The sequence below is a fragment of the Amblyomma mixtum genome, chromosome 4 (assembly GCF_055824585.1).
Source record: "Amblyomma mixtum isolate Tamu chromosome 4, ASM5582458v1, whole genome shotgun sequence".
Lineage (NCBI taxonomy): Eukaryota > Metazoa > Arthropoda > Arachnida > Ixodida > Ixodidae > Amblyomma > Amblyomma mixtum.
Window position 1 is genome coordinate 111,413,488 of NC_143015.1, and position 25,124 is coordinate 111,438,611.

The window sequence follows — 25,124 nt, forward strand, 5'->3', positions numbered from 1 at the left end:
CACGACAAAGGCCTGCAGTCCTCGGTGCACAGGAAGCCAACCCACACAGGACGGTACCTACATTTCGATTCGAACCATCCCATCCCGCACAAAGCATCTGTCGTGACGTCATTACTGAAGAGAGCCGACTCCATATGTTCCTCAAGTGAAGATAAAAGGAAGGAGAAGAACCGAGTCATTTCTGACCTCCAAAAGAACGGCTACCCAAGCTCATTCATCCGGCGCATTATCAGGAAGCAAGAAAGGCAAAACAAAATCCGGTCTATTATTTCCTCAGACGCATGCCAGAAGCGGAAACGTGTTTGCATCCCCTACGTGAGAGGCGTGAGCGAGACGCTCGGTCGCATTCTCGGAAAAGAAGGGGTGCTGACAACGCACAAACCGACCAGCACTATCGGTCGCCTTCTCCCCCGCCCAAAAAACCGGCAGCCCAGAGAAAAGGCCCAGGGCGTCGTGTACAAAATTCCGTGTTCCGTCTGCCCGGCGTCGTACATAGGGGAAACGAAGAACTTCGCGGAAAGGATGAACCAACACAAAGCGGACGTCCGTCACATGAATCGTCAACGCAGCGCCGTGGCCGAACACTGTGAAGGGTGTGACCACCCAATTGACTTCGACAGCACCATTGTATTGGAAACGGAAGCTAACCCACGCAGGAGGCTTCTACTCGAGTCGTGGCACATACAGCAAACACGAGAGAATGTTAATCGTTCCCTGGGGACTCTCCCCTCATCCTACGTCCATGGGCTGCGGCCATTGACCCGCAGGTCCTCCACACAGGGGCTTAAAAAGCCAAGCTGCGCTCGCCCGTAGTCACACCGTGAAGAAGGGGCCGAGCCGGTCCCGAAACGTCGTGTTTTTCCTGTATTTACTTGGTTGGCGTCACTTACCTTCTCCTAACATTAAATTTCCCAACCAGACAGACTTCTGTCGAATGTTTTCTTTTGAGTCTATACGCCAAGACTTCGGCATCGAGACCATGCAGCTAGTGAAGCGATACGTCAACATCACCAAGAGTATTGCTGTCTTCCGGACACATCTAAACTTCAACAAGACCTGCAAGGAAAAGGATGTGATACCCGTGAGCCTTCGCCTAAAGCGCCCTGTAACCACCGCAGAAGGCCTACGGCTGGTGTCCAAAACGGAGCAACAGTTATTAAGTGCGCGGATACACGAGTGCCATTCCGTTCTCCGCAAAAAGGAGCTGGACCGGTTCTTCGCGCGCCGCCAACTAGAACACAGGATGCCTGAGCTCTTCCCGCGGGTGGACGCCTTTGCCATGGAAGCGGCCTCCACTGCAGCCAACAAACATCGTGAGTGTCAAAACAAGAAGTTGTTTGCCCTACAGCAGCGGCAGAAGAAACAGCCCGACCCCCATAACTCTGGCTTTGTAAAGAACCTCTCCTCCCGTCGCTTAACACCGCCCGAATCCTCTGTTCTCGCAAAAGGACATGGATTCAACATATCATCTGGTCCCGCCCTCCCAAAACTAGTCGCGGCTGTTGAAGATGCGGTCCAGCACCTGGAGCCGCACGTCAGGGAAGAGGTCCGCCTGAAAGCGATTGGTGTCATCGCCAAGGTACCCCCCAAATTTCCGAGCAATCTGTCTCAACTGGAACGAAAAGCCCTACGCGGTCTCAGGGACGACACCGACATCGTCATACTCCCGGCAGACAAGGGCAACTCTACAGTGGTGATGGACCGACGCGACTACGAGGAGAAGGCGTCAGCCCTTTTGAGCAGTGGGGCGTATGAGAAGGTTCGCAAGGATCCGACTTCAAACACTCAGGCAACACTCAACAAAACCCTGGCAGAGATGTTCAAGCGGCATCCTGATTTCAAATGGCTTTACCTCCGCCTCATCTCCAGAAACGGCTCAGCTCCAGGTTTTTACGGGCTACCTAAAACTCACAAACCTGGCGTCCCCCTTCGGCCAATTGTAGACTTCACCCTGTCTCCTCTGCGACGTCTCTCTGACTACCTGCACAAGGTACTGGCGCCGCTCGCCGGCAGAACACCCACGCATGTACAGAATTCGCGGCATTTCGTCCAACTTGTCTCGAACCTTACCGTGGAGGAAGACGAAAGCCTAGTCTCATTTGACGTGGTGTCGCTATTTACCTGCGTACCGGTTCCCCTTGCTGTGTCCGTCGCTCGCCGCGCACTCGAAAACGACCAAACGCTGCACGAGAGAACTCCACTCAACGTCGATGAGGTATGTCGCCTTCTCGACCTCTGTCTGCGCAGTACCTTTTTCACCTACAACGGAGAATTTTTCAAGCAAACAACCGGAACTGCTATGGGGGCATCAATTTCAGTCACAGTGGCTAACCTAACCATGGAAGACGTCGAAAGCCGGGCCCTCTCCTCCTTTAATCCCAAGCCAAAGTTATTCCTCCGTTATGTAGACGACTGCTTTTGTGTGGTGAAAACCTCAGAGATAGAAAACCTCCAGAGTCATCTAAATTCAGTTGAACCGGCCATACAATTTACTGTTGAACATGAACAGCAGGGCAGCCTGCCTTTTCTGGATGTCCTACTCACAAGGCACGACAAAGGCCTGCAGTCCTCGGTGCACAGGAAGCCAACCCACACAGGACGGTACCTACATTTCGATTCGAACCATCCCATCCCGCACAAAGCATCTGTCGTGACGTCATTACTGAAGAGAGCCGACTCCATATGTTCCTCAAGTGAAGATAAAAGGAAGGAGAAGAACCGAGTCATTTCTGACCTCCAAAAGAACGGCTACCCAAGCTCATTCATCCGGCGCATTATCAGGAAGCAAGAAAGGCAAAACAAAATCCGGTCTATTATTTCCTCAGACGCATGCCAGAAGCGGAAACGTGTTTGCATCCCCTACGTGAGAGGCGTGAGCGAGACGCTCGGTCGCATTCTCGGAAAAGAAGGGGTGCTGACAACGCACAAACCGACCAGCACTATCGGTCGCCTTCTCCCCCGCCCAAAAAACCGGCAGCCCAGAGAAAAGGCCCAGGGCGTCGTGTACAAAATTCCGTGTTCCGTCTGCCCGGCGTCGTACATAGGGGAAACGAAGAACTTCGCGGAAAGGATGAACCAACACAAAGCGGACGTCCGTCACATGAATCGTCAACGCAGCGCCGTGGCCGAACACTGTGAAGGGTGTGACCACCCAATTGACTTCGACAGCACCATTGTATTGGAAACGGAAGCTAACCCACGCAGGAGGCTTCTACTCGAGTCGTGGCACATACAGCAAACACGAGAGAATGTTAATCGTTCCCTGGGGACTCTCCCCTCATCCTACGTCCATGGGCTGCGGCCATTGACCCGCAGGTCCTCCACACAGGGGCTTAAAAAGCCAAGCTGCGCTCGCCCGTAGTCACACCGTGAAGAAGGGGCCGAGCCGGTCCCGAAACGTCGTGTTTTTCCTGTATTTACTTGGTTGGCGTCACTTACCTTCTCCTAACATTAAATTTCCCAACCAGACAGACTTCTGTCGAATGTTTTCTTTTGAGTCTATACGCCAAGACTTCGGCATCGAGACCATGCAGCTAGTGAAGCGATACGTCAACATCACCAAGAGTATTGCTGTCTTCCGGACACATCTAAACTTCAACAAGACCTGCAAGGAAAAGGATGTGATACCCGTGAGCCTTCGCCTAAAGCGCCCTGTAACCACCGCAGAAGGCCTACGGCTGGTGTCCAAAACGGAGCAACAGTTATTAAGTGCGCGGATACACGAGTGCCATTCCGTTCTCCGCAAAAAGGAGCTGGACCGGTTCTTCGCGCGCCGCCAACTAGAACACAGGATGCCTGAGCTCTTCCCGCGGGTGGACGCCTTTGCCATGGAAGCGGCCTCCACTGCAGCCAACAAACATCGTGAGTGTCAAAACAAGAAGTTGTTTGCCCTACAGCAGCGGCAGAAGAAACAGCCCGACCCCCATAACTCTGGCTTTGTAAAGAACCTCTCCTCCCGTCGCTTAACACCGCCCGAATCCTCTGTTCTCGCAAAAGGACATGGATTCAACATATCATCTGGTCCCGCCCTCCCAAAACTAGTCGCGGCTGTTGAAGATGCGGTCCAGCACCTGGAGCCGCACGTCAGGGAAGAGGTCCGCCTGAAAGCGATTGGTGTCATCGCCAAGGTACCCCCCAAATTTCCGAGCAATCTGTCTCAACTGGAACGAAAAGCCCTACGCGGTCTCAGGGACGACACCGACATCGTCATACTCCCGGCAGACAAGGGCAACTCTACAGTGGTGATGGACCGACGCGACTACGAGGAGAAGGCGTCAGCCCTTTTGAGCAGTGGGGCGTATGAGAAGGTTCGCAAGGATCCGACTTCAAACACTCAGGCAACACTCAACAAAACCCTGGCAGAGATGTTCAAGCGGCATCCTGATTTCAAATGGCTTTACCTCCGCCTCATCTCCAGAAACGGCTCAGCTCCAGGTTTTTACGGGCTACCTAAAACTCACAAACCTGGCGTCCCCCTTCGGCCAATTGTAGACTTCACCCTGTCTCCTCTGCGACGTCTCTCTGACTACCTGCACAAGGTACTGGCGCCGCTCGCCGGCAGAACACCCACGCATGTACAGAATTCGCGGCATTTCGTCCAACTTGTCTCGAACCTTACCGTGGAGGAAGACGAAAGCCTAGTCTCATTTGACGTGGTGTCGCTATTTACCTGCGTACCGGTTCCCCTTGCTGTGTCCGTCGCTCGCCGCGCACTCGAAAACGACCAAACGCTGCACGAGAGAACTCCACTCAACGTCGATGAGGTATGTCGCCTTCTCGACCTCTGTCTGCGCAGTACCTTTTTCACCTACAACGGAGAATTTTTCAAGCAAACAACCGGAACTGCTATGGGGGCATCAATTTCAGTCACAGTGGCTAACCTAACCATGGAAGACGTCGAAAGCCGGGCCCTCTCCTCCTTTAATCCCAAGCCAAAGTTATTCCTCCGTTATGTAGACGACTGCTTTTGTGTGGTGAAAACCTCAGAGATAGAAAACCTCCAGAGTCATCTAAATTCAGTTGAACCGGCCATACAATTTACTGTTGAACATGAACAGCAGGGCAGCCTGCCTTTTCTGGATGTCCTACTCACAAGGCACGACAAAGGCCTGCAGTCCTCGGTGCACAGGAAGCCAACCCACACAGGACGGTACCTACATTTCGATTCGAACCATCCCATCCCGCACAAAGCATCTGTCGTGACGTCATTACTGAAGAGAGCCGACTCCATATGTTCCTCAAGTGAAGATAAAAGGAAGGAGAAGAACCGAGTCATTTCTGACCTCCAAAAGAACGGCTACCCAAGCTCATTCATCCGGCGCATTATCAGGAAGCAAGAAAGGCAAAACAAAATCCGGTCTATTATTTCCTCAGACGCATGCCAGAAGCGGAAACGTGTTTGCATCCCCTACGTGAGAGGCGTGAGCGAGACGCTCGGTCGCATTCTCGGAAAAGAAGGGGTGCTGACAACGCACAAACCGACCAGCACTATCGGTCGCCTTCTCCCCCGCCCAAAAAACCGGCAGCCCAGAGAAAAGGCCCAGGGCGTCGTGTACAAAATTCCGTGTTCCGTCTGCCCGGCGTCGTACATAGGGGAAACGAAGAACTTCGCGGAAAGGATGAACCAACACAAAGCGGACGTCCGTCACATGAATCGTCAACGCAGCGCCGTGGCCGAACACTGTGAAGGGTGTGACCACCCAATTGACTTCGACAGCACCATTGTATTGGAAACGGAAGCTAACCCACGCAGGAGGCTTCTACTCGAGTCGTGGCACATACAGCAAACACGAGAGAATGTTAATCGTTCCCTGGGGACTCTCCCCTCATCCTACGTCCATGGGCTGCGGCCATTGACCCGCAGGTCCTCCACACAGGGGCTTAAAAAGCCAAGCTGCGCTCGCCCGTAGTCACACCGTGAAGAAGGGGCCGAGCCGGTCCCGAAACGTCGTGTTTTTCCTGTATTTACTTGGTTGGCGTCACTTACCTTCTCCTAACATTAAATTTCCCAACCAGACAGACTTCTGTCGAATGTTTTCTTTTGAGTCTATACGCCAAGACTTCGGCATCGAGACCATGCAGCTAGTGAAGCGATACGTCAACATCACCAAGAGTATTGCTGTCTTCCGGACACATCTAAACTTCAACAAGACCTGCAAGGAAAAGGATGTGATACCCGTGAGCCTTCGCCTAAAGCGCCCTGTAACCACCGCAGAAGGCCTACGGCTGGTGTCCAAAACGGAGCAACAGTTATTAAGTGCGCGGATACACGAGTGCCATTCCGTTCTCCGCAAAAAGGAGCTGGACCGGTTCTTCGCGCGCCGCCAACTAGAACACAGGATGCCTGAGCTCTTCCCGCGGGTGGACGCCTTTGCCATGGAAGCGGCCTCCACTGCAGCCAACAAACATCGTGAGTGTCAAAACAAGAAGTTGTTTGCCCTACAGCAGCGGCAGAAGAAACAGCCCGACCCCCATAACTCTGGCTTTGTAAAGAACCTCTCCTCCCGTCGCTTAACACCGCCCGAATCCTCTGTTCTCGCAAAAGGACATGGATTCAACATATCATCTGGTCCCGCCCTCCCAAAACTAGTCGCGGCTGTTGAAGATGCGGTCCAGCACCTGGAGCCGCACGTCAGGGAAGAGGTCCGCCTGAAAGCGATTGGTGTCATCGCCAAGGTACCCCCCAAATTTCCGAGCAATCTGTCTCAACTGGAACGAAAAGCCCTACGCGGTCTCAGGGACGACACCGACATCGTCATACTCCCGGCAGACAAGGGCAACTCTACAGTGGTGATGGACCGACGCGACTACGAGGAGAAGGCGTCAGCCCTTTTGAGCAGTGGGGCGTATGAGAAGGTTCGCAAGGATCCGACTTCAAACACTCAGGCAACACTCAACAAAACCCTGGCAGAGATGTTCAAGCGGCATCCTGATTTCAAATGGCTTTACCTCCGCCTCATCTCCAGAAACGGCTCAGCTCCAGGTTTTTACGGGCTACCTAAAACTCACAAACCTGGCGTCCCCCTTCGGCCAATTGTAGACTTCACCCTGTCTCCTCTGCGACGTCTCTCTGACTACCTGCACAAGGTACTGGCGCCGCTCGCCGGCAGAACACCCACGCATGTACAGAATTCGCGGCATTTCGTCCAACTTGTCTCGAACCTTACCGTGGAGGAAGACGAAAGCCTAGTCTCATTTGACGTGGTGTCGCTATTTACCTGCGTACCGGTTCCCCTTGCTGTGTCCGTCGCTCGCCGCGCACTCGAAAACGACCAAACGCTGCACGAGAGAACTCCACTCAACGTCGATGAGGTATGTCGCCTTCTCGACCTCTGTCTGCGCAGTACCTTTTTCACCTACAACGGAGAATTTTTCAAGCAAACAACCGGAACTGCTATGGGGGCATCAATTTCAGTCACAGTGGCTAACCTAACCATGGAAGACGTCGAAAGCCGGGCCCTCTCCTCCTTTAATCCCAAGCCAAAGTTATTCCTCCGTTATGTAGACGACTGCTTTTGTGTGGTGAAAACCTCAGAGATAGAAAACCTCCAGAGTCATCTAAATTCAGTTGAACCGGCCATACAATTTACTGTTGAACATGAACAGCAGGGCAGCCTGCCTTTTCTGGATGTCCTACTCACAAGGCACGACAAAGGCCTGCAGTCCTCGGTGCACAGGAAGCCAACCCACACAGGACGGTACCTACATTTCGATTCGAACCATCCCATCCCGCACAAAGCATCTGTCGTGACGTCATTACTGAAGAGAGCCGACTCCATATGTTCCTCAAGTGAAGATAAAAGGAAGGAGAAGAACCGAGTCATTTCTGACCTCCAAAAGAACGGCTACCCAAGCTCATTCATCCGGCGCATTATCAGGAAGCAAGAAAGGCAAAACAAAATCCGGTCTATTATTTCCTCAGACGCATGCCAGAAGCGGAAACGTGTTTGCATCCCCTACGTGAGAGGCGTGAGCGAGACGCTCGGTCGCATTCTCGGAAAAGAAGGGGTGCTGACAACGCACAAACCGACCAGCACTATCGGTCGCCTTCTCCCCCGCCCAAAAAACCGGCAGCCCAGAGAAAAGGCCCAGGGCGTCGTGTACAAAATTCCGTGTTCCGTCTGCCCGGCGTCGTACATAGGGGAAACGAAGAACTTCGCGGAAAGGATGAACCAACACAAAGCGGACGTCCGTCACATGAATCGTCAACGCAGCGCCGTGGCCGAACACTGTGAAGGGTGTGACCACCCAATTGACTTCGACAGCACCATTGTATTGGAAACGGAAGCTAACCCACGCAGGAGGCTTCTACTCGAGTCGTGGCACATACAGCAAACACGAGAGAATGTTAATCGTTCCCTGGGGACTCTCCCCTCATCCTACGTCCATGGGCTGCGGCCATTGACCCGCAGGTCCTCCACACAGGGGCTTAAAAAGCCAAGCTGCGCTCGCCCGTAGTCACACCGTGAAGAAGGGGCCGAGCCGGTCCCGAAACGTCGTGTTTTTCCTGTATTTACTTGGTTGGCGTCACTTACCTTCTCCTAACGCTTCAGAGATGGGTGTTCTCGGAGATTTACAGCTTGAGGAGTCTCATAAGTGCTCCACTCTAAGACAGAGGCAAGCCGTGCAGTCGAGTTAGTTTTGGCAAATACTGTACGTGTTACTTTAGGGGGGTTTAAAGTTGTAAAGCGACCCACGCTACGTGGTGGTAGAACTTTGTTGAGTGCACTGGGCTGGGTTGTAGTGGAGAGTGGAGGGTTTCGCCACTCCCTTGCCTGGGTGGTAGTCCTTATTCCGGGACGCCAATGGCGGTAGCTGCTGCCTTCGCTCTTTGAACCAGAGCCCTGTTGGACTCCAGGCCTAAGCAATCGGACAGGGTCGCTTCCAAGCCCTCTCTCGTTGGCTGATTTATTTCTTATTCCAGGATTTTTCTGTCAGGACCATACCACGTTATATGTGTCGGCCCACGTGTCACAAATTTTACACGACCCCCAAAGAAGTCGGGTCTGTGTGTTTTAAAATCGAGGGGCTTAGAAATGACCCCGTATGCAGCCTTCTGAGGTGTCGCTTCCCCGTTTAATCCAGGCCCTTGGCGGGCTCCGTGAATGTCCGCCTGCACAGGAGTCCCGACAGAGTCTGGGAATTCAGTGGAACTCTCTGTGCGCGCAGCCTCGTGCCCTTCTGTTCCCTGGTGTCCGGGCACCCATACCAATAGATTTGTTCTCTCGGCTGAGCTATGTTGCACGTTTGTTAAAATGTTGCTGGTAAGCGGCTGAGCTATGTTGCACGTTTGTTAAAATGTTGCTGGTAAGCGGCGCTATTCGTCCCCTTATGTAAATTCGACAGGCGTGTTGAGAATCGGAAATTGTGTGCATGGTGGCTTAGTGAACGGCTGCCAGCGCTGTCGCCACTTCCTCGGCTAACACAACTTTACTCTTTTTCACCGAGAGTTCATCCAACTACCTTCCCCTAGGATGAAATACCGTACAAAGCTTATCGGAACTGCTGAATGTAAAGAAGGTCGAGGGCTTATCAAGCTGCATTTTGCAGCTTTCGTCTGTTTGCATTTAACTGTTAACCAAAAGTTTTAGAAAACAACGTATCAAATATTGGGCTGTTCGTACACTGCTACTAAATGTTGAACAGGTGTAAAAGTCCAGTGTGTGCATTTTACTTGTGTATACCCTCTCTGGTCATGCCTTTTAAGTTTACTTGTGTATACCCTCTCTGGTCATGCTTTTAAGTTTCAATATCGCTTGGAAGACGTATCGTTACACATCTCAACTCCCAATTAATAATGCTTGAAGGTAAGGACATGATTTTTCATACTAACTGTCGCGCACTATCTTCTTCCCACATTCACCAAACAGCTGATACCCGAGGACCTGCTGGCTAGTCGTGTGGTGGTCGCAGTGGAGCAACGCAGGACTCCAAGAAGTTCGGCACTGCCTGCCGGAACTCACCGGGCTGACTGACCAGAGTCCATTTGGACATTCAGCTCGTCCATCTGGACGAGGAACTGGGGTCAGTCATCGCGGTGACGACTTCCCTCCAGGACTTCTCTTGCATCCTGATATATGGACCTTCCGAAATGACTTCTGGCTCCTGGTGGCAGTGACGGTCCCAGAGATTGGTTTTAGGAGGGGGGGGGGGGGGGACTTCCATGTATTAAAAAAAATAGAAACAACAAATTTTTATTTACATTTTACTTGTACACCAATTTTTGTGCGTGTTTTGTTGAAAAATAAACGGCGAAAGATGGTTCACCTCATAAGTAACACAATTCCTAATTATTCACGCTGATTTCTATCTTTACTCTCATTTCTCTTCCCCATGCTGTGCACTGAGAATAGCTCTGTGCTCCTTTGTTGGGCATAGGCGCTTTTGTAGTGGCCTGCATACTGTGCTTTCGCTGTGTGACTGTGACCTTGACTGTGTTCTTCTTCTTCTTCTTCTTCACCTCTTTATAATGGCACATACCCACGTGGGGGGATTGGGCAAGGTGTAGTGGTATACATAAGAAAATTTTCATAGGATTAAACGTGAATTTTGAAAAATGTATTCATGAAAAACGACAGAAGAATATTTGAAGTGAAACAACAAAGAACATTTTGGCGAGAATAATAATGATTAAAAAAAACAAAAAAAAAACTCCGAGACTTTTAAAGGAGTTAGCAAATCAACCTACCAGTTGCAATTATGTAATCATGTAGATTCCCACAAATTGAACTCAAAGCAAATCCTTTGGCGCTCGCTCCGAACGATAACAACACTGGCATAGATAACGGGAGCCCTAACCTGGAGAGAGGGACCTCCAGGTAGTAACTTTGTTTTTGTCTTCTTTTGTTCTGATTGTTTTTACTTCTCTTATTTTCGTTGTGACCGGCACTCGGTGCTTTGTTTTGACTGTTACGGTTTCTATGACTTGCTGTGACTTTGGTTTTCTCACTTTTTTATTTCGTAGACTGCGCGCTGTGCTTTGGCTGTCTGCCTGTGACTGTAAGGTTGGCTGTGATGTGCCTTTGTTTCCTCTTCTCTTGAGTTTTTATTTTTTCTACTACTCTGTATTTCTCTTCGCATCCCCGCTCTGGAGGAGCTGGACAGGAGGTGACACGAGGGAGGATGCGGAGGTGTGCGAGTTCTGCGGGCATACCGCTACACTCGAACACATACTATGGAGATGCCCCAGTGCCCCAGGATATGGCAGAATCAATAATGCAGAGGAATGGGAGACCATACTCAGAAGTGCCGACCTTAGCATACAACGATACGCTACCCGCCTGGCAGCAGAAGCTGCGCGACTATACCGTTGCTAGTCTTCCAGCTGCGACGCTGCCCCTCCCCGGACGCCTGCGTGCGGACCCGGAGGGGCACGGGTCTTCTTCTGGCGGAAATAAAGTTTCTTCACTCACTCACTCACTTTATTTTTATGCGCAGCATATTGCAATCACTCAGTTCAGCCCTTGGGCGCGGCCGGGCAGCCACCAAACCACGTGACGTGACGTCACGACAGCCAGAGGAAAAACCGTAGGTAGAGATGATGGCGATTCTTGGTGAGAATTGCAAACACAGTAAACAGGAAAAAAAAGGAAAAAAAATAATGGAAACAGTAAATAAAAAAATAATAAAAATGAAATAAAAACAATAAAAATAATAAAAACAAAACAAAACAAAATACGAAAGGGAAAAAAAAACAAAAAATAAAATAATGAACTAAAATAAAAGAATAAATAAAAATAATAAAAAGACCGCGCAATATGCAACGCATTCTTGGCTTAACCAAGCTAACCGCCGTATTCCAGAACGCAACTTAAGCTCCGACTTAAGTTCCGACTTAAGTTCCGACTTAAGTGGCAGAAAAGTATAAGTATAAGTATAAGTATAAGAAAGTTTCGAAAACGGCACTTAAGTCCCACTTATGAAAGTAGCACTTTTAGATGTAAGTAGGCACCATGGGAACGAGGCTATGCAAACATTTACGCGAAACTAATAAATTTACGAACAAATAAAGAACAGAAGCGCCAAAAGAACACTGCTAATACATAGTACAAATGTCAAGAAACATTTTAACAACAACAAAAAGTTTTGTTGGCTAACTTTGGAGAACTATTATTATTTGTCTGGCCACAAACGCAGACGTCACTATAGTAACGCGCGTAGCATTGCTGCTCCTGTCGAGGTCGGAGTCTTCCCGCTCGCGCGCTTGCCTCGATAGCATCATCGCCAGCATCGCCAGCTCTTTTTTCATTGTATTTTTTGCTCTCGCACATTTCAATTGTAAATTCACTGTTTGTACTGTATATATTTTTCGTTCGATATTTTTTGTTAGTGTATAGAATTTGTAGCGTGTTCTGTTTTGTGTAGTGTGCTTTATTCTTTTCTGGTGTGTTGCGACGCGCGCGCGATGGAGAGATCGGAGAAGCTGAAGATCAACTTCTCCGCAATGGAGCGAGCTCTTCTCATTGAGCTCGTGGAGAAGAACACTGTTCTAGAGAACAAAAAAACCGACGCCGTGTCCGTCGCGAGGAAGAAGAGGGAGTGGGAGCTAATAGAGCGGCAATACAACTCCCAGCACAACGTCCGCCCGCGAACGTGGCTCCAGCTCAAGAAGTGCTGGGAGAATTTGAAGGCCAAGTGGAAGAAAGGGAGTGCGGACAACACGCGGGAAATTTTTAAGACAGGTGAGTACTGTTTTTTTTTTTTCATCCTTTATTTTTTATTTTTTTTGCTGAATAATTGACAGTTTCTGTCCCAGATTACAAAAGTACTGCTCCTATTGCTTGCTGCATGCATATCAGTCTCCTTATGCATTTCCAGAGTCGTCACGAATCTAAAGTCTTGTATTAATAACGTTGTGCAACGGCATGGAAGCTTACAACCACTGTGGCGAGCTGTTCCGCGTCTAGGTAATGCTTACAGTTAGGATCACGGTATCATAGCATAAAACTCTAAACAGGTGCATTGAGAAATATCGTGCAGCTCATTCAGTTACAGGTGCTGCCAGTTATGTTGCTGTGCGTTTTCGCCGCCACAGTTTCCATCTAACTTTCGCGCACCCGCAGTTTGGAATGAGTGGCTGTGTTTCACCCGGCGAGTTTACGAAACATACGCAATTATCGTGCGTCTTTCACAAAAAAATTATGTGTGGGGGTATAAACATGGGCGTTTTCGTCGCTTCGCAGCGCGTGAATTCCGAAAACTACTTTGGTGCTCATATCGAATGTATACCTAGCGCTTACGAATATTCACCGAGTGATTTTCCCAATGGTCTTAACAGCGCTTTCTGTGATTACACAGGCGGCGGATCAGCTGCCCCGAGCCAGCTCACCGACGAGCTGCAGAGGGTCGGCGCTGTCGCCTCCCACATGGGGGTTCGCTTGGCGAACCCCTTTGACAGCGACCGCGACCGCCACCAAGAGACTGCAGGCTCAGAGCCCCGGCCTACACCGTCGGTGGCCGCCCTGCTTTCGCAGACGCAAGAGTCTGCAATTCCAGGAGCCAGTGGTATGACTTTTGTGTTTATATTGTACTGCAAGCTCCGAAAATATATTTGAAATTATGTTTCCTAGAATACATATTCTGTGTATGTACTGTTTTTGTGTTTTTATGCTTAGATAATTAGATGAAACTCTCCAGGAAAATCAATTGCAGCCTCCCTGCCTTGCACTCGTGCGTTACCAGTTTTTCTGTTGTGAGCTGCTTCCGTAACTTTACATTTTATTTTTCTCTGTGCATAAGAGCTCTCCTGTTATTACAGTGTGCACATCATCTGTAGCCATGTCCAATTTTTATGCGGCATCTGTGTTGTCTTGGCCTGTCATTGAAATATTGGTCTCTGCGACCAAAGCTATCAAAGCTACTGCTAAGAGGTGCAAATTGACTGGATGAACACATTTGCCAAGTTGGTCGTCCAAACAGCATGACTGGCAGTGCATGTGACAAATGTATTCCGGAAATGTTTCCCTTCAAAGCAGGCAATGTCCATGTTTTATGCTCCCTGCTATGTCACATAACCTCTGAAGTATTGATTGAGTTACTGCATGACTCAAAATGGCAAAATATCACCTAAAGGACTTTGAAAGCAACGAATGCTAGTGTGAACAAAAAGTGCAAAATGCATTTCAAGTACCCACTTTATTGTAAACCATTCAAAGGCTAAGATGGCCTACAGTACTAGCAAAGATTGAACAATGTTTCTTGATCCAAATTGACATTTCATTGCATTTGCCCTTGTTGCAAGGTCTAATAGCAAGCACTTCCTCCGCATAAGGTGATGCAGACGACCAGCTGTGGTCCTGGCACTACCCGAGCCCGCAGCACGATGCAGAAATGGAGGAGCAGTCCATTAATTCAGAAGCTGTTCCTGCCACTCCGCCTGCACCAAGCAACTCTTCCGAGCCAGCCACACCGGCAGTCGCAGCAGCTTCGGTGCTTCCTGCTGCCTCTGCAGCAAGGGCAGCAGGTACCAGCCGCACTGCCGCAAGCACACAGAAGCAGTCGCTAGCTCACCAGGAGCTAGCGGCTCGCCTCAGTGCTGTGTCCTCAGATAGCACAGAAAGGACAAAGGAGCACCGGCTCCGTATGAGGCTCTTGAGAGCTGACCACCAGGACAAGCTGGCCAAAAGAGCTGAAACACATCAATTGGAGGTCGAAAACTTAAAGTTAAAAAATGAAATTAAGAAGGCCAAAAAGATTCTTTTAGAGTTGAAAATTAAAGCACTAAAGGGTGAACTTTGAGGAGGATGTGGTAGGGGTGTGGTTGGAGGTGGAGCAAGGGGGAGGTTACTGCACCTGTCATTAACTGTCGCCAGGATGCCTGAGGGAAGGGATGAAAGCGTTGCTTGGTTTATGGGGTTTAGCGTCCCAAAGCGACTCAGGCTATGAGAGACGCCGTAGTGAAGGTCTCCGGAAATTTCGACCACCTGGGGTTCTTTAACGTGCACTGACATCGCACAGCACACGGACCTCTAGGATGAAAGGGGGGGGGATGCAAAAAAGGAGCCGGATAAAGTCAACATAATGCTAGACTCTCCAATGTTCTTTGACGTGCACTGACATCGCATAGAACACAGGAGTCTTTGCACTTTGCCTCTATCAAAATGCAGCTGCCAGAGCCGAGAGCCAAATACCATACCCTGAGCCTTCGCAATAGGTGAAAAATTCTTAACCTCTTAAGGCTGGCTTGAATTTCTATCTTGCTCAGCTTCTGTTATGTGCTTTTTGTTACGAAATGTTTCTGATGTTTTGGGCAGTCAAGCTGCCGTGGTGCTTCAGTTATGGCACTCGGCTGCCGACCCGAAAGGTGCAGGTTCGATCCCGGCCGTGTTTTCTGTCCTTCTGTCCTTATTGTTTTTGTCCTTTGCCACGATTGTCCCAGGCAGTGCAGTAACTGTACTGATGAATGTGCTTGGCAAGAATGTTCGATGCTTCATTGCACTTGGTAGCGTACCATTGATGCGCTTTCAGTTGTACAGCAAATCTCCATTTCACCTATGAATACAGTGCCGCAGTCTCTGCTCGGAATGTTATAAGTTATTCCTGAAAACTTTTTCACCTTGTTCCAAGTTTTTATGAAATCACATGTGCCAAGTTCACGTTGTATTTGGAAAATGCATGCGATAGTGCTTCGGTGACACTGCAAACAATGAAATAGCAGTGTGAATTTTACAGTTGCACTGCTCTGCATTGGGCAAAGAATTTAATTTTTTATCTTTTTCACCACATGAACAGTTCAACCATTTTTAGACGGTTCTCAACATGTGATGCTCAGTCTGTCTTGGAGCTTTGTTTTATCAGAGCAAATGTGGTGTGGCTTGGGTCACCAAAGACAAAAGCACCAGTTTCTTGGGCGTGCACAGTGGGTGCGATCTTTCCATACATAGGAAGAAACTGCACTGCTGAATGACTTACGTTGTCATTCAGGAAGGGAAGGCTGTTTTTGCGCTCAATCTTGACTGTAAACTGCATGCAGGGTCCCACCATGTGTGGGACATCTAAGAATCCTGCTACATCCTTTCTCTTATCGATGCAGAAGCAGTCTTCCACCTAACTAAGGGAGGCTTTCGGCGCTGGTATAAAGTTGTCCAGTACAGTCTGTTCAACTGCTTCCACGATGATGTTCACAGTTGTCACCCAATATGGAAGCAGCCATTGCTGTGCCATGCTTCTGCATGTGTACTTTGGTCTTGGTAGAGAAATATGTGTTCTCAAGACACCACGGGAGTAATTCGCACAGTTCTGGGACATTGAAAGGTGTTCAGCTAGCATGCTTTCTGTCCCAAAAAGGACGAACTGGCAAAAAGTGGTGATTTGGCTAGTTTGTTTATTATGAATACGGAGAGCAGTGCGAAAAATAGTCAGTGCATATGTTGTCACTCTTTTCTGTAATGCGTGTGCTTTGCGCTGTTTTCCCTCTTGCAAAATAGGGCTTCTTTGCAGGCTCGTACCACCAGATCCATGGGGTGGCTTGTGCATAGTGACGTCACATTAAGCGACACCATGGCATCTTTGTCGATGAGGTCTGCTTAATTGCTGTTGTTGGTTGTCTTGCTTCCAGTTAGTGGGCTCAGCATTTTGTGTTATACCCGGAGAGATGTTAGAGTGGAGACTGTGAAGTCAACGATGGGGTGTAATGGAACACCAGGCTTGTGTTTCTGTGGGAGACTGTCGATATTGGGAGCCGAGCCATTCGTGCATAGCAGCCGATAGTACAGCTGCTTCTTCTCAGCTGGGACCAAATGAAATAACCTTGGGAGTAGTTTTCGAAACTTGCTCTGGAGGCTGCTGGTAGGATCCTTGAGATGATCGTGCATATTCCCATCGCTCAGGAGCTCTGGCATCTTATCATATTCGCTCCAGTTCACCACATCAGTGTCAACAAGAAGCATGACAATGATATTGTTGCTGTGCGCAATTGTATGAGTTGTTTTTCCATGGCCGTGAATCATGTTCCTCAATTTCGTGAGCACACAAGCAGCTTGTGTGTGGGCCTCATTACAAACTTGTGACAGCAGTTTGCCAATGGCCCTTACTGCAGTGCAAGCCACTTTCTTGGGATCGGCAATGAATCAGTGTTGGAGTTCATTCCAAGGCCTAAACAGCAAGTTCTATTTTGGTTGGCTGTTAGAAAAACAGATTCAGAATGATGTCCTTTTCACACTTTTGTACCTTTGGCCACAACGAATGCAATTTTCTGTTATGCGAAGCTTTGAACAGGCATTTTCTCATATCCGTGACGTATGAAGCTTTATGTCCGAAAAGTTACTTGAAATGACGGGCTTGAGCTAGCGGCTTGCAAAAATCGCTTCTGTGTCTAACACTCTAATTTTTTGGCACCACTTATGGATATGCACAGCGAGTAGGTTTTTCTAAGCTTGCCTGACAATCCGGTGGCCCCATGGTGTTGGCACAGGTGTTTTTAAATGCCGAAATCTGGGCTTCAAATGCCCATTCTTGCAGATTCACTTTGAAATTTGAAGGAAGCTATGCACAGTGAGTAATATAATTTGCCATATATTCGTCATGACTTATGTGTGCTTTGCCCAACAATTTACATATTCAAGAGCTCGACAAAACTTTGTGGCCAGGTATCGCAATCGAAGTGAAGGAATGCAGTCACTGATCAAAATCCTTTGTAGCTGTGCAGTTGGGTGTAGGTGGATGCTAATCAGTGATTCCTGTCTTATTTGAAATCTATATGTCCGTAGAGGATTGCTGTAAGTAAATTGAATGAAATTAGTATGTATTAGTGCCATAAAGAATGATGGTACATACGTAGTAATATGCCGACGAAACTGTCAAAATCTGAAGGTTTTAACCGGATGCTCGGTGGACCATTTACAAATGTACAACACTTCAAAAAATAAAAAATGGTATTTTTGTATGTCAAGAAAAAGTGTGTCTACAACGTTGAATGACAAGCGCTCTGTGTGCGTGCAAGCCTATAATAATAATATTATTAATATTTTTATTTATTCATTCCAATACAAATGCGGGCCTGCCAAAGCCTTAGAAGGCTTGAGTGGCAGCGCCCGGCAGCAGACGGCACACAACTCATGCACCGAACAAACAAAGTGCCAAAAAACAGAAAGAAAAAGTGGGGGATAAGAAAAGTAAAATAAATCCAAAGAGCGGAGTAAAAAATGCAACAAACGGAAAAATAAAGAACACGTAAAATCATAGAATCATAACAGAATGCTGGAGCTAACAACGAAGTTTCTGAAGAAAAGCTTTCACTAGTTTTTTGGAGTTAGCAGAAAACATTTCTTTAGGTAACCGGCACAGTTTGCAGACAGAGCTCAAGTCATTGACATATAAGTTAAACAAAATAGGTGCAAGTATAGATCCTTGAGGAACGCAATCTGCAGCAGGCCACTTCTAAATTTACCTAATGCAACGAGCTGTGAACAATTGGAAAGATAGTGAACAAGAAGTGACAGAAAAGGACCCCTAAACCCATAATTGTGGAGTTTGTCAGACAACACAACATGTTTAACCGTGTCGAACGCCTTGGACACATCCAAAAATAAAGCACAGGCAAATTCATTTTCTTCAATGCAGCTGTTTAGTAGATCACATAGTTCATCAAGTGCGTTCAGCGTACCACGACCCTTAATAAACCCGAACTGATTGCCAGCAAACACGTCATGAGCTTCGAGAAAACTTACCATCACCGTCGAAATGTGTTTTTCGAAAACAAGCGCAATGCATGGTAGGATCAAAATACCACGATAATTTTCAACTTTATTTTTTACTCCATTCTTATAGATAGGGATAACCACCGCCCTCTTCAAGCCCTCAGGTACTATTTAGGTGGCGATTATACCATTGATAATCGTAGGCTTTTGCCTTGGCAGCAGTACGTGTAGCCCAAAAAAGTTCTCTGTTGCTTTTTGAAAGGTTCTCGGCGAAGAACAACTTGGAGTGTTCATTGCTTTGATCCAAGGATCGGAGTTTTGACCGAGCAAGCAACCACTTATCTCGAATGCTGACGGCTGAAAATCTTACTAGAATGGGAGCAGGACCGTTCCTACGAGGGGCAAGCCTATGTACAGCCACCACCTGATCCTGTGAGAAGGAATCAATTGCAAGCTCAACACTCAAATCCTTCAGGACTTCCATCAGGTTCTCATCCGGGTTTGTGGGAAGGCGATGTATCTCTAGGTTGGACAACCTGCTGTATTGTTCAGATTCATTTAAATCGAACTGTAGTTTCATGATAGTTGAGGATTGAGAGGTGACGCATGTTTCTACGGACTGCACCTGAGTGGTCAGCTCAGCAATGGTCTCATCTTGAGCCAGAGAACGAGCCAGAAGCGAGTCATAGTTTTTAGAAAGACTATCAAGGGATGACTGCACTTCACTTACCACAGATATCAGAAATTCGACTTCAGGTTTTAATGAAAGAAGTTCATCCAATTTTAGGTCTAACATGGAAATAGAGTCTACACGTTCTATAAAGAAGAGAAAAGGCTTTGAAGGGGAAACTTGAGACGCCACACTTTATATATGACTGAACAGCAAACAAAACAGCGCACTACACATACACCAAAATAACGCTACAGAAAACACCGCCGTCCTACCACACTAATGGTCCTCACACATAAACCACAAAGTCACACTCATGCAGGCTTGCTACCAAAAGCGGGTGGTTTGCACGCTATCTCAGACGTGCAGTACGGACAAACACCCGGGTGATACCTTGTTTCAAGAGACACCACTGTTCCTTGAGAGTAGTGTTGAGGAGGATCAGCTGAAGGCAGTCGGTGCGGCCACGTCGCCTTAGCTGGCTGTCAGCGTTGAAGCATCCTCGTATCGGTGACAAGGTCTGGGAGGTTAACACCAGCTGCCAGCTGAGTCGTCGTACTGGAGGCGTTGACACAGGGCTGGTGTTCCTTAGACGCAGTCAGTGTTGTGATCCACGGGACTGGGGCATCAGCCGGTGGGGACCGCTCCTGGTCAGTACGACTCACGATCGAACACCTCTTGCTGCAGCTTAAGGCTATGCGCCAACGTCCACACCTGCACTGCACTCTCTTTTCTTCACTCTTCTCTTTCTAGGCCGCCGCGGTGGCTCAGCGGTTATGGTGCTCGGCTGCTGACCCGAAAGACGCGGGTTCGATCCCGGCCGCGGCGGCTGGAATTTCTTTGGAGGAGAAATTCTAGAGGCCCGTGTACTGTGCGATGTCAGTGCACGTTAAAGAACCCCAGGTGGTCGAAATTTCCGGAGCCCTTCACTACGGCGTCTCTCATAGCCTCAGTCGCTTTGGGACGTTAAACCCCATAAACCAAACCATCTTCTCTTTCTCTCAAGCGCCACGTGCCAATTAACGTGCCTTTCCTTATGTCCAGCGTTTTACTCATCCCTCTTTTCTTTTTTGCTTGTGACAATGTAACAGTGCGTACAAAAAGGAGAAAAATATGATACAGCATGATACAGAAAACAATACAGTACACTCACAGTACAACACTACTAAAATTATCAAAGCAAGAATACACAGGTACACGAGAAATATTGCCGCCGCGGTGGCTCAGTGGTTATGGCGCTCGGCTGCTGACCCCAAGACACGGGTTCGATCCCGGCCACGGCGGTCGAATTTCGATGAAGGCGAAATTCCAGAGGCCCGTGTACATCCTTCACACATCACCTCTGCAAGCTCCATGTCCAGCATAGTTATGCCCCTCAATGAAAATACTGGGCAATGATCCTGTCTCTGGTTCTAAAACCACTTGCCGAATATACTAATGCCACTGCGGGTGGCTGCTGGGCCCCTCCAGAGACAGGAACAGGCGGAGTATAATCACGAGGGGCATCGTGCTGTGGAGAGGGTGGGATGGGGTCCTTGAGCAGCCGGCCCAAGTTGTGCAGCGCCGCACACGCTGTGATAACAATAGGCACCGTGGCCGTCTTTATCTGCAGGGTCATGTCGAGGCATGGAAACCTTCGCTTCCATACTCCGAAGGCTCGCTCGATGGTGCAGCGTGTTCTTGCCTGTGACTTGTTGTACCTGTAGAAAATAAAAGTTTTTGTTTATTGTAGTGCTGCCTTGTCCTTTGTTAAAGCTACAGCTTGAGCTTACTTGTACTGTGGACTCCCTGGTGGCGCGTCATCCTTCAAAGGAGTCATGAGGTATGGCCTGCATGCATACCCCATGTCACCAAGCAGGACACCGGGGATGTCACCCTGTTCGTACTGCACCCTGGCCCGGCTGTTGTCAAAAATGCGGCTGTCATGAGCCGAACCGGGCCAGCTGGCAACCAGGTCCAGAAACTCGAGCTTGGGACCTGTGATTGCCTGCAAAATAACAAAATGTGGTGCTGAAAGTGTTGAGTAAACCACTTGAAAATAACATCAACACTGCCTGTTTGAAGTAATTTTTATTTCTGGACTGCATAAAAATGTTTCAGCAACAATGCACATTTGTCACATACTGTTACATTATATTTGTGTCTGTCATATTGCTGAAGGCATGTGGTACATATTGAAAACAACTCGCTTATGTTATAGGTTACCTCTGTATTGAAAACAATGAACACAAATGTCTGTGATATTGCTGAAGGCATGTGGTACATATTCAAAACAACTCGCTACTGTTATAGGTTACCTCTGTATTGAAAACAATGAACACAGATGTCTGTGATATTGCTGAAGGCATGTGGTACATATTCAAAACAACTCGCTACTGTTATAGGTTACCTCTGTACTGAAAACAATGAACACAAATGCTTATTTGTGATGGAATAGGACCAGGTAATTGTTTTCAAAGCTTACTATGCTGAAAAACAAGAATTATGTTCGCATGTTCTAGGGCCTGTGCTTTACTGTAAATCGGAAAAACAACGCAGATTTGAACATTTCTCATGCAATTGTTCATTAGTAGCAACATACATTCTTTTTTATGCTGTTAGTGTTGTGGTTATCAGCAGGAGCAACCTAACTATGAGGAAATGACGAATTTACCATATCAGCACGAACATAACGCGTGGGAGCGAGAAAATTAAAACAAAATTATGGTTGTAACGTAGCCTCGATCGAACTGCTCAGGTCAAGCGTATAGCCGAGGGTACGAGCGCCGCGTACATACTTTGCGCCAATGAAAAGTTGGCTTCTCCTGGGTTCTCGCAAGCATGGTGGCGAAGGGTGGTTGATATGCCGTGATGAGTTCGGGTAAAAAATTGCACTATTTTAATACCTTGGAATCGAAAATAGCGCGAAGGGCATTCCGAAGCATTAAATGGTGCCTCCAGCGGAATACTGAAGATTCTTTGTTTTCATTTCGCCGAGTATGAAATTTTTCGTCGCACTTACCTGCACATTGATGGAGAAGTATCCTTTCCTGTTGCGGAAGACTTCTGCATCATTTCCTCCCGGGCTCTTTATCGGGATGTGGGTGCAGTCGATGCAGCCGGTCACGCCAGGGAACTTCGCCACCCCATAGAAGTCTTCCATAACTGCCGGGGCTTCGGCGGCGCTCGGGAACTTCACCAGCTCCGCGAACAATGTCTGTGATATCATGCACGATATGCGCGCGATGATGCGAGACACTGTCGGTTGCGACACGTTCACAAGATCGCCGGTGACGATCTGGAAGGTCCCCGCGCCGTAGAATCGCAAGGCGACGAGGAGCTGAAGCAGCGGCGGCACCGGGAGGCCGCGTTCGTCGGTGTTGGCGCGCAACGGAAGCCTCCCAAGCAGCTCCAGTACCGCTTGTTTTGAAAAGCGATACCTGCTCAAGAACTCGGCGTCGTTGTAAATCTCCATAGGGTTTTGCCGATCCCTGAGCACTGACCGCGGCGCGCGCGCGTACCTGTACGCTCTGTCCTCGGCGATTTCGTCCGCGCGAGCACAGAAGCTGACGAAGTCGGAAAAACTGCGATAGGACTCGGCCATTTTGAAATACTGAAAAGAGCCACTTAAGTTAGCCGGGAACCTAACTTAAGTTCTGGGGTCGATAAGTGCGTCTTTCACTCTGACTTAAGTGCAAGTGCAGTTCATGAAACGCGTTAAGGGCCGGAGAGCCACTTAAGTCGTAACTTAAGTTTAAGTTTCGTTCTTGAATACGGCGGTAAGCCTGGGCATAATTTTTTTCCTTTGGAGCATTTACTTCTTTTTCATTCATCTTGAATTGGCATTAAACCTGACAAAAGGTTGCAGGTCCGGGCGCCCTCTCTCTTTTATGTTTTTTTACCTTTTCTGAAAGGAGCAATAAAAGGGCAAAAGGTCGTCGGATGAGATGGATATTCGGCCCCGTTGTGTCCAGGAAGGTCAAAGCACCTGTCCGGGCATTTCACGAGCGCGGTTGGCGGCCTTCATTACTCAGTTCGGGGAAGGGCCTTTGTTCCTCCCTTGGTCCCCTCCGACAAGGCTGCTGGTCAGCGCGCCTTGTGAAGCCAACAGAAGCGATGATCCCCACGCTGGCGTCGCTGTGTCTTGTGGTGGGATAAGTGCACATGGTTTATTTTAAACAGAAAATAAAAAAGGTGAAGGAAAATAATGTTGGCGGCCGCAGAAATTGCTTATATCTTAAGAACGCGAGCTGCGGTCGCTACGTTTCCTAGGTTTAGTTTCTAGGTTGCTAGGTTGTTCCCAATCGCGGCCTGTCCGGTGCTAATGCTTCTTAGCACCGTTCGCTGCGTCACAGGTCTGACCGCAGCCACTGAGGACTGAGGGTTGAGGGTTAACTGTGTTGTTCATTGAAGGTTGCGGCCAAGTACTACACCAGGGTGGCCGAATCCTGCTCTGGTGAGGAAGTGCGTTGTCGGGTCTATTCATCGAGATGAGGCCGCACCCCAGGCCTGTTTGTACAGTTCCATCGACACGTGGAGTGTCCTCTGTCTAAAAAAAACACCCGGTGGAGAATTGCGAATGGCGGAGACCCAAGGGGTGGAGGCCCTACGCCTTGCTAGGGCTAAACCTGAGCGCGAGGCCCAGAGTCTGAGAGTCACGAAGAACGCGGCCAACAGAGTACAAAAAATACAAAAAGTAATCAAGTTCGCGCCGCTCGCGCGCAAATTTCCTGGCTCTGTCCGAAAATAAGAGCCCGCGAGCGGCCAGTATGCAAAATCATTTATAGGAAACGGCAAATTGTACGCACCGCCCTCTCTCAAACTAACCCAGCGCGCGACACACTGCACCAGCGGCCGGGGTGGGGCGCCTGGGCGCGTACCGTCCGAGGTAGCACCCACGGAGCGTTTGTGCCGCGCGTGCACTAGCTGGCGAAGAGCAAGCGTGAAGTGAAGCCCGCCTGCTCGACCATGGTGGGATAACGACATGAGTGGGTGGCTCCCCTCCGCCCCGACGAGGTTGGTGGCCTCCCTAACCGCCGCTGAATTGGCACCGCCGCCGACGTCGGCGCGTCGGAGCTTACGCAAGACCACATTGGGGGCACGGCAGGAACCTGATACCTCGACAAGAATTTTACTCGTATAACCTCAAGTAGGGGACTACTTGACTATAAGAGAAGAGCTTTCCAGTTCAACGTCTAAAATCATATCTCGCCCTGCGAGAGCACGAAAACAGACGTTCGGGAAGATGTGCAAAGGCTTTTCTTTTTTTTTCTTTTTTTATTTCCCTAGAAATACACGGGATCGCCGATGCCAGAACACACTTTGCCACCCTATTCCCCGCCCCCGGATACTTTGTCTATACAGACTCGCAGGCAGCTCTGCGTGCCTTCCACGAAACCGATCGGCCTTAGATGCCGCCCTCATAGCATTAAGCCCACGACTGGTGACCCTTCGGTGGATTCCTGGTCACATGGCCATCCCCGGCCATGAGCTGGCTCACCAGCTTGCCTGCGAAACTATACACCGGTCGCCGGGGATCCATTGGACGAGCCCACCGACGGAGCAGGCGGTCAGGGCTTACAGACACACGGTCTACGAATACTACGTGCAGCAAAAATTGGACTTAGCTGATTTACCACCACCACACCCATCCGTATCGATCCGTGAAGCTCGCATTCTTCGCCGAATACATTTTAATCTCCTACATACACCAGCCAGACTTTATCTATACCGGTACACTTCTACACCTCATTGCCCAAACTGTCCACACACATATGCAGACATAGAACACTGCCTTACACCGTTCCACGCAGCCTTCCAGTCCCCCGCCTTCCAGTCCC

General features: G+C 48.9%; 3 protein-coding genes across 13 annotated transcripts in view; all 3 read left to right on the forward strand.

Annotated features, from left to right (window-relative positions):
- LOC149347887 (uncharacterized) overlaps window positions 1-25,124 on the forward strand; it is a 129,863-nt gene that overhangs the window by 56,944 nt on the left and 47,795 nt on the right. The gene's annotated exons all lie outside the window — the stretch shown is intronic.
- LOC149347888 (uncharacterized) overlaps window positions 1-25,124 on the forward strand; it is a 356,391-nt gene that overhangs the window by 4,957 nt on the left and 326,310 nt on the right. For both annotated transcript variants that reach the window (XM_089587674.1, XM_089587676.1), the window contains one exon: window positions 9,870-10,023. The gene's annotated coding sequence lies outside the window, so the exon portion shown is untranslated. The remainder of the gene's footprint in view (window positions 1-9,869; window positions 10,024-25,124) is intronic.
- On the forward strand, window positions 12,326-14,736 carry LOC149347889 (uncharacterized). Its single transcript, XM_089586044.1, has 3 exons — window positions 12,326-12,680; window positions 13,297-13,503; window positions 14,270-14,736. Exons 1-3 carry the CDS (start codon window positions 12,404-12,406, stop codon window positions 14,734-14,736), a joined length of 951 nt encoding a protein of 316 aa, XP_089442170.1. The 5' UTR covers window positions 12,326-12,403.